This window comes from the organism of the source record quoted next, unplaced genomic scaffold (assembly GCF_019419815.1).
Source record: "Pyrus x bretschneideri cultivar Hongxiangsu unplaced genomic scaffold, Pyrus_bretschneideri_v1 Contig31, whole genome shotgun sequence".
Classification (NCBI taxonomy): domain Eukaryota; kingdom Viridiplantae; phylum Streptophyta; class Magnoliopsida; order Rosales; family Rosaceae; genus Pyrus; species Pyrus x bretschneideri.
The window spans coordinates 2,949,440-2,959,458 of NW_025999624.1; the positions used below are offsets into that span (position 1 = coordinate 2,949,440).

The window sequence follows — 10,019 nt, forward strand, 5'->3', positions numbered from 1 at the left end:
ACTTTTGAAAATACATTTCTCAACACTTGAAAAACAAAAGATAACCATATCTAGAATGAAGAAATAATATGTCAAACATAAAATCAAAAACCCATATGCATAAAATCCAAGAGGACACATGAAATATAAACCTTTGGCTCTGATACCACTTGAAGGGGAATATTGAGATTTAAGTGGGATTTCTAGTGGCTAGCATGCATATTCAATTCAAAATTAACATACATAAGCAATGGAAGTAAATTATCAAAGCCATAGTCATGCAAATCCCCTTCAAGAAGCAGAGATTCATATTTGTTGTATCTAAGAAAATTATTGAAAAACAAGTTTAAGGAGAAATGTGTTTTACCATTGGACCTTGACTTGAGTCCAATAGGTGACCACCTCCAAGACCTCTCCTCTTGGAAGTTCTTGAGCCTAGCCTCCCTCCTTGCTTCCTCCACCTTGATAGGTTTGGAACTCCTTTGATTCTCCTCTAGTCTCCAAGATAGAAGATCTCTAAAGATCCACACCCACTAGTGTAGTGAGATGGATGTTGGAATAACCAAAAGGAGAAGAGATGATTAGCTATTTTCTCCTCTTGGTGGCCGGCTATGTGTGTGTAGAGAGAGAGAGAGAGACTTGTTTTTCTCTTGTTGAAAAGAACACGCAAATGCCCTAATGAAACTTTTTCATTAAACTCCCTTTATAAAGGTAAAAGAAGTAAGTCAACTAATTGACTCTTTCTCTCTCTTCTTTCCTCATCTTTGGCCAGCCACTTAGTGTTGGTTTGGACTTCGGGTTTTTTATCATTTCAAGTCATCCTATGCTTGAATAAAAAGACCCAATGGGTTTGGGCCCAATGGGCCCGAATGAACCCGAACTTTTTCTTTAAGCCCGAAACGATCCTTCATCGCTTCTATAATTTTTTTAGACTTTCTAATTAATCATAGTACTTATTAATCCAATTAATTAATTCCATCATCCTTTAGTTGTCTCACCACAAGAGTGTATCGGTGTACAATCGTTTTAGGTTCTAATTAGCGAGGCAGTGAGGTGATTGGTACCAATCCAATCACTTAGTGAATTAAAACTTAGTTTTAATTCTCCTTCTTCTTTGATGACTGCTTATTCAATCATCAAGAAGGACCCACAAGCCATGAGTGACATCTAACCATATATCATGGCTACCCAAACTAATGTAGAATTTGGTTGGAGAACCTATTCAGTTGGAATTACAATGTAATTCGATCTTTCTCTAAATTAATACTCTTAATCACATTACTAGGGTATGGATACTTTATGTCAAACCCCTAATGTGATTCAACTATGTCATATGGTTCAATTGAGTCGTATAGGAAGGCCTTCCATCATTACTCTCGATACTTCGACCGAAGATACCCAAATCATATCTTAGATTATTATTCCTCTCGTATTGAGGATTAGAGATTCCTTGTTGAACATTCACATGTCTACATGATTAGGCAACTTAACCTTAACAATGTCGTGGACACTCTCAAATGGAATGCCTTTTGACACCATCAAAGATCAAGGACCTAACCACTAGACAACTATGATGTCTCAGGTCAAAGGACTACTTACATTATTCCAACTAGTAAAGTAACTTGCTTGACATGTGAGTAGACCTCTATGCAGGTACTCTCGTTTAATTGTGTTCAGTGGACTCATTCCCTTAACGAGCACCTACATACTTGTCTTAGTGTCCCTACATGAATGACTTGAGACTTGCCATCCTTCCAATTGAAGTAGACATAGTACGTACTAGTCTATCCGGATTGTCAGCGTCCCTCTAACAATCCTATGACTAGGAATCTTTTGGACATTATGGTTATGTGAAGAAGGTCTTTGTAGTCTAACATCTTTAGATTACTTCTTCCATTGATCCATTGTCCATGGACTCACTAATTTTGGAAGTATATCATTCATTGAGATAGTCCTAATGAGTGACTTTGCCTTTTGTTGTATTAGAGTTATCTATACATACAGACATTGTCCTGAAAGGTTTTTTCCAAAGGTTGACTTTCAGGGCATATCTCCAACACGGCATACGTTCATAAGCATGGTGTGAGTTTTGGCTGGTATGAGTTAGGACCAGAATTTCTTTTTAATATCTTAGTAGAAGATGCAAATGTTTCCATTCGTATTTGATTGATCAATATAATTCTATCTTTCGACAAAAAAAAATACTCACACCTTTATTAAACTCCTAATTAATTTTCAATTACAACATGTCCAAAAAAAAAATTAAATAAAAAAAAAGGTTTGTGCGCATTATTTTTTATAAAAAGATTTTCAATTCTTTGGACTTAAAAGTACACAATGATATAAAATTTACTGTACCAATTCTTAAATTTGTTATATAATATTAAAACGTACCATTTTTAAATATAAAATATACCCTTTTTTTGTATAAAATTCATTCAATATTTTTCTAATGCATTTTTGAAACTTATATGGATACATTCTTTTTGGTTGATTTGAAAATGTATCTCAAAGTCTATTCGAAAATATTTACTAATGTTTTAGATCTAAAATATTTTTTTTATTTTTTTACTTTGAAGAATGTACCCATGTTTTGGTACAATAATTTTTTGGTTAATTTGATGAATATACCCATGTTTTACACACACACACACACACACACACACAAACACAACATATTGAAGAGTATATTTATCTTTTAATATTTTTAATCTCACAAATTATGTGTTTTAAAAACTCATTAATATATGTAATTACAGATTTCAATTTTTCATATAAAAATATAATTATATATATATATATATAAATAGTACCAGTGTTCTAAAAAACGGCCTAGGCGGGCTAGGCGATCATAGGCGGGTTAGGCGGTGCTAGGAGGCTAGGCAGGTTTTTTTTTTTTTTTTTAAATGAAAAAAAAAAATCCTATCTACATTACTATATGTCCTTATTTTCCTCCTATTTTGCATTTTATGTGGTTTTAAATTGTGAACTTATTGTATATGTGTCATCCTACAATACTCCTCACTATGGTTAAATGGCAAATATGCTTAATGTGTGTTTAAATTTTGGACTTGTTGAATACTCTTTTTGCATTTTATCATTCTTTTATTATCTTATCCATGAATTTCATACAAGTATAATTTTTTGTAAGTGTCAATATGCACTTATTTACAAGATATACAAGAAATTTATTTAAATCCGCCTAGACCACCTATACCCCGCCTAGCCGCCTAGACGCTAGGTGCCAACCCGCCCTCTTATATATATATCTGTTGCATGTATGTGTATGTATATATGAGGTTGTTCATCGGCTTCTCTGCTGCCTAATTTGAATCCATTTTTTTGTTTCAATTGTTGGAGGATGAGAAAACTAATTATTCTCCTCTTTTTATGGACTTCGGGATTTTGCATTGCAGGCTTCATTCACTAACCCTAAATTTTTAATGTTGTACAACCATAACTGGTTGTATATTAATTATTTGTGTTGTTATACAAAACATTTTTGTATTGTTGTACAAAACGTTTTTCATTTGGTGTTTATTATTGGACAACAATACGTTTAATTGGCCTGTGTGTTTTCTTTAAATTGGTTGAACTAAGATGTGCATTTTTTGGATTAATCTAATTGAAAATACATTACGGAATAAAAAGCCGATGTAGCGCGCGGGTCAATTTTCTAGTTTGTCCCTATAAGCAAAAACAGTTACAAATAAAGTCTAAATTTTATGGTTTTTTGTCGAGGCTACTTGGGCGAGAGAAAAAAAAAAAAAACTAGTAAAACTCTAAATGGGAAAGTTGGCAAGAACATAGCTCCACCTCAAAATTATAGCTTTGTAAAAAATTATTTTTAAATAAACAATGTCAGGCCATATTCATATACGATCTCCAATACAAGGTTCTAAAAGATGCTAGGCCCTAATCGGGCAGCGGGAGGGGGCCTAGCGCCTAGGCGGACTAGGTGGATTTGAGTAAGTTTATTATATATTATATAAATAAGTATTTGTTTACACTTAAAAAATTATACTTGTACTGAAAATTTGGAAGAGATAAAATTCAAAATAGAAATAATCCATAAACTAGAAAGAATACAATTAATATTTTATTTTTAACTATTCGGAGTGAGTTCCTTGGCTTGGACAGGACATTTAGTTCATGACACTATTCCTGGATCCAGGGAAGAAAACATTCGATGAAATAGTTTCTTAGATGTATTACCACGTCCCCAAGGATTAGGTCCACTTTTTACAAGTCAATGAAATCTTTATGCTCAAAATCCCGATTCAAATAGTCATTTATTTGGTACCTCCCAAGGAGCAGGAAACAAATTTTATAGGGAACATAAACTAAAGAATACAATTAATATATATATATATATATATTTTTTTTTTTTTAATGAAAAAAGGTTGTATGGGTTAAATGAATTGTAAGAGAAACAATTTAATATGAAAACATGCTAACATTGGTAACTGACTCATTAACTCTGGTGAGTGGTGACTCCTCGAAGTGAACGTCTTTCTTTGATAATATGAAAACATGCTAACATTGGTAATTGACTCATTAACTCTGGTGAGTGGTGACTCCTCGAAGTGAACGTCTTTCTTTGATAATAAAACAGCAATGTGAACCCGCTACCCTTTTGATTTTCCTCTAAAACTACAGACCAAGTTTTGTGAGATCGTGAGAGATGCGACACGAGACGACGCAGAGATGAAGTGTAGATGCGACGAGAAACAAGTCTGGGAGATGCAGTGATGATGAGAGATGTGGATGTGAAGGGATGAAGAAAGCCTGCAACTCACAGTGAAACTGCAAAATCGACGGCGAGATTTCAAAATCATGGATTGCCTACCATCGCCTAAACCGCCTAGGCGGCCATGTAAACTGTCCTCCATATCCATCAACGATTTGGCCTAAATTGGATCAGCCTTTCACCATTCAGCACCTAGGCGGCCACCTAGGTTGACTTTTAAAACATTGCACTAACCGAAAGAGCTAAACATAGCCCCCTCGGTAATTTATTAGTTTTAATTTTATATTTTAAATTTATTGATTAATTTAATTAAACTACCGTTGGATGCTTTCAAATCTAGCCGTTGAGTTTGAATCAATTATTGCAACTGAGAAGTTGGGCCCCAGAAAAAGGGGCTAAGGCCATCTCCAATCGAAAGGGCTAAATATAGCCTCGTCCAAAATTAGCCCTATAAAAAATTATTTTTAATGATCAATGTCAGGCCATGCTCATATATCATTTCCAGCTGAAGGAGCTAAACATAGCCCCCTCAATAATTTATTAGATTTAATTTATACTTTAAATTTATTAGTTAATTTAATTAAACTACCTTTGGATGTCTTCAAATCTGGCCGTTGTATTTGAATGAATCATTGCAATTGAGGAGCTGAGACTCATATAAAGGGCTAACAAGGGGGCTACATTTGGCCAGCTTGATGTTCATTTGGCTAAATAATGGCCTGGTGGGTTCCATAGAACTATAGCCTATTCATCGATTAGAGATGAGTTTTTGGACAAATCAGGTCATCTTTTGGCTTTTGGACCTTTAGACCTCTCCATTGGAGATGGCCTAAGAGGAGGGCTACATTTGGCTAGCCTGATACCCTTTTGGCCAAATAATAGCCTGGTGTAGAGTTGGGTTGGGTTCGAAATGGTTCGGTTTTTTTCCAAAACCGAAACTGAACCGAAATTTTGGTTCGATTCAGTTTGGTCCAATTTTTTTTCGGTTCGGTTTCAATTTTTTTTCGGTTTTTTCATGAATTTTTTTTTTTTTTAATATCTGGAGCTTGAAGCACTTTTTTTTTCCCCATTCGGTTGCAAATTTACCCTTTCTCTTCGCACTCCGCAGATCTAGAGCCCTCTCAAACAGAGATGAAGGTGGTCGCTGCATACTTGTTGGCAGTGTTGGGCGACAAGACCACCACAACTGGTGGAGGTGGTGCTGTTGCAGTTGCTGCAACTAGTTGTGGTGGTGGTGTTGCCGCAGCGCTGCTGCCTTTGCTGCAGCTGAGGCAAAGAAACAGGAGAAGCAAATAATGATATTAGGGAAGAAAAAAAAGAAAGGGAAAGAAATGGGTGAGACTCTCACAACACAAAAATCAAACAAATTTGCAATACGAAACAAAACAACAACCCATAAATTTACACCAAAATTTCAGATTCCCTCCATGGAGTTTACTCTAAAAAAACCCATAAATTGACAAAATAAATAAAAGAGACTGGAGATCTTACCCTGGAGTGAGAAGATCGAGAAACGGAGAGAGAAGAATGGAGAAATTGGAGGCATGGACTAGGAGGGAGTCTGGAGGTGCAGGGGACGAGAGAGATAAGAGGGGAATGAAAAAAAAAAAAGGAATGGCTGCTACCACTAGTGGCTAGGGTTTTGTTGATTTCTAATTCCACAAAAGACTATAGATTTAAATCTTTATAAATAATTTAGTCATACAATCATAACAAAACAGAACTTGTTGCCAAGTTGGTTTCAATGAAACTTATCAACCTAGAGCGCATGGGTTCAAACCCTCATTCCTCTAGGCTTTTAGAGATTTTTTTTAATTTTTATGATTTTTATAATAAAAATATTATAAAAAAATAATTATATATATATATATCGGTTTGGTTTCTGAACCTCAAAAACTGAAACCGAACTAGCCATATTCGGTTCGGTTCGGTTTGATAGTTTTCAGTTTGGTTTTTTTCGACCTCGGTCCGGTTCGATTCTCGATTTTTTCGGTTTTTTGAACCTAGCCCTAGCATGGTGGACTCCATAGAACTATAACTCAGTTGTCGGTTGGAGATGAGTTTTTTGACAAATCAGGCCATTTTTTGGCTTTTGGACCTCTAGCCCTCTCTATTGGAGTTGGCCTAAACTTCTAATACTTAGGGCTGGTTTGGTATTCTAGTGGTTAAAAAAAAAAAAAAAAAAAAAAAAAGCTTATTAAAATAATCTGGAACATCAAATGTGTTTGGTAAAACAAAAAACAAAAAATTACTTTCTTAAAAAACTGATGGCAATGACAGTAGAAAAGCATAGAAAAGCAGAAGCAAACTCTATAATGCTTCTAAAAAAAATGATTTTTCTTTAAAGCATAGTGATTAGTGCCTATTTAATGAATTTTTCAAATCGCAAGTATAACCCCACATATTTTGCAAAATTACAATCAATGCCCGTATATTATTCTCTTAGATAATATTATTATATCATATTAAATACCATATCCTTTTTATTCATTTAACATATTCACAACAATTTATATAAAAGTTTATCAAACCGTCAAATACTTTTTTTTTTTTGTTAAAAGCACTTTTACAAAAAAAAAAAAAAAAAAGTTTACCAAACACTCAACAACTTAATTTTACAATCATTTATTCTCACACCACATCATAAATTCATAAGCCCTTAAAAAAAAAAATTAAAAAAAAAAAAGAAACAAAACATTGCAATACCAAACTAGCCATTAATTGGAGCTAGCTTTGACACCTGTTGCCACCATTGAACCATTGAACACCTTTCTTTGCTTCTGGGACTCGGTTGGAGTTTTCACATCTGTTGCCCATCCAATTGCTTGGAGAATTTTGATGACGTACCAAGTTAAGTCAATCTGCCACCATTCCAAACCTTGTCGAGCTGAGTAGTCAAAGGCATGGTGATTGTTGTGCCACCCTTCTCCAAGTGCAACCATTGCCAACCACCTGAAACAGTTAAAATTTCATATAAACATGTAATTAATTTCGATATTTATCAAAGAATACATATATAGTACCAAGCGAGGGAAATTAGGTACAATATACACCAATTGTTCCTGGACAAATCACCGGTGTTGTATGCTTGTTTCCCCCACATGTGGCCAGCCGAATTTACCAGCAAAGTTCCGTGCAAAACACTTACTATCCTAACTCCCTGCAATCACAAAAGCAATTTAAGCTTCATCTATAACAACTGTGAAGACAATGAGGTTCCACCTTCTAAATTAATTAGCAATTTGGTGAGTAACCCAAATTACTTATAAGTACATGCAAAGATTTATTTATTTATTTATTTTTTTTCCAATGTGGAATTTATACTCTCAAAAAAATGATCTCGCTGGACCACATTATTCATGCGGCACAACTAACAAATAAGGGGAGTGAACATGGTTAAACTGGTCCCATCCAATCAGTCTAATCTTATACGGAATAGTTTCACACTAAAATCGCTCCTCCAAGTACTCTGTGGTACAAAATAGGTGGTGCAAAATAGATCATCTACTAGTACATCTCTTGTGGGTAGAGATTCCGAGTTTGAATCTCCTTCCCTCGTTAGTCAAAGAAGAAGAAAAAAAATAAGAAGTGAACTATATGTGGTAAAGCCTTGGTAAAACCATTCTCTAATGAGAAAAAAAACAAGAAGTTAAACATGGGAAGAAGCAATTAATCTCACCAGTCCCCAAACCAAGAAGGGAAGGCCGCCAAAGGCATATAATAAACTTCCAGGTAGAACAACTGCATGTATAACATACGTATGATGAAGAAACCTATAGAAGGCCTGCTTTTTCAGATCTTGGACGTTCTTTAGTCCTCCATACTGCAAATTTTCCATTATTAATTTAAGAGTTCAACAACATTTATTTAGTCATAGGATGGTATCGAATGTCTGTGTGTAGAAAGGAGAGAGGGGGAGGAGGAAGAGAGAGAGAGAGAGAGAGAGAGAGAGAGATCCAGTTATAGTTGTGTATGCTGTTACCTTTCCAAACCGAGAACTGCTATCGATGATCCACCCAATGTGACTATACCAAAAACCTTGAATGGGGCTATGAACATCTTTCTGAGTATCAGTATACTGGTGGTGGTAACGGTGTGAGCTCACCCATTCTATCGGACTACCCTGCATATATATGTGCAACACCCCAAACTCAAACATTGCTCACAAAACTACCACTTAAACACAGAACGATGCTAAAAACGTAACAAAACCTTGCTCACAATGAGATTTTCACACACACATATATATGTACGCTTATAATATACCTGAAGTGACAGAACTGCAATGTAGGCAAACAAGTACTCAAGCCATTTCGGAAGCCTGAAACTTTTGTGTGCAAGATTTCTATGGAAAGACAGAGTCACTCCTAAACCCGTTAACATATGGAGTCCAAAGGCTAACCAAAATGCACCCCAAGTGAAATAAAAGGGTGCAAATAAACAAAGAAAGTGCATAGATGAAAGGACAGTCGCTATGACTACGTCCTGTAAATTCCATTTTCTCCCCAAGAATTCTCCACAGGGCATCATCACAATCTTCACCCAACGCCCCATGATATATGGTAGCAGACTCTTACTTCTCGTACTCTATTTCTTTAACTGATTTAGCAAGAAGCTGAGCAACTACTCAATCTAAAGAATGTTATATGAAAATGCTGATGAGTTTGGAAAATGTTGGTCGGGCAAACCATTAGATATATAGAGAAGCAATTTAATGTCGCACTGCATCATCTTGATTGGGTACCTAACTTCTGTACCAATTTAAAACCACGGTTTTTTATTTTTTTGAACAAACAATATTTATCTACATCAGGGATGAATTTAGCCTCACAATGAGCTAATAATAATGTGATTTAAATTTGTCTTTGGCAAGAATCGAACCTAAGACCTCTCACTTACAAGTGAAAAGAAATATTATTAGACTGTAGTACTAAGTAACACAGTTTTTGCTTATTATAAATGTTTTTTTTTTTTTCTATTTTTTTTTATACAATTATAGATGTATCTTTGGCAGCTTCAAATGGTAGTACAATGGATTTTTCAAGTCTCGGTTTTATCCCTTCTGATATTAATGGAGTTGGCGTCTGGGTTTCATGGTGTATAATTTCAAATATCCCGCGAACTTGTAGTGGTGTGGCTCATCGTTTCACCTATTCTAGCTTATATAGTCGTGATCAGTAGTTCTGTTTGAAGAACTTCGCATTACGGATATACTCAATCAAGATGTGTCGATGAGTTATTTGTCAATAAAGCCTATTGTTTTCCCTTAAAGAAAAATATAAAAGCCACT

At 35.0% G+C, this 10,019-nt stretch overlaps 1 protein-coding gene across 2 annotated transcripts; it reads right to left on the reverse strand.

Annotated features, from left to right (window-relative positions):
• Window positions 1-7,318: 7,318 nt before the first annotated feature.
• Window positions 7,319-9,383, reverse strand: LOC103933423 (palmitoyl-monogalactosyldiacylglycerol delta-7 desaturase, chloroplastic-like). Of its 2 annotated transcripts, none has more exons than XM_048590234.1 (5): window positions 8,996-9,383; window positions 8,712-8,852; window positions 8,409-8,552; window positions 7,783-7,889; window positions 7,319-7,681 (listed from the first exon to the last, which is right to left on the reverse strand). In XM_048590234.1, the coding sequence occupies exons 1-5, from the start codon at window positions 9,281-9,283 to the stop codon at window positions 7,447-7,449; spliced, it is 915 nt and encodes a 304-aa protein (XP_048446191.1). In that variant the 5' UTR covers window positions 9,284-9,383; the 3' UTR covers window positions 7,319-7,446. The 2 variants fall into 2 exon arrangements, with proteins under 2 accessions (XP_048446191.1, XP_048446192.1); XM_048590235.1 differs by having other exon boundaries at window positions 7,387-7,681; window positions 7,805-7,889.
• Window positions 9,384-10,019: the final 636 nt, after the last annotated feature.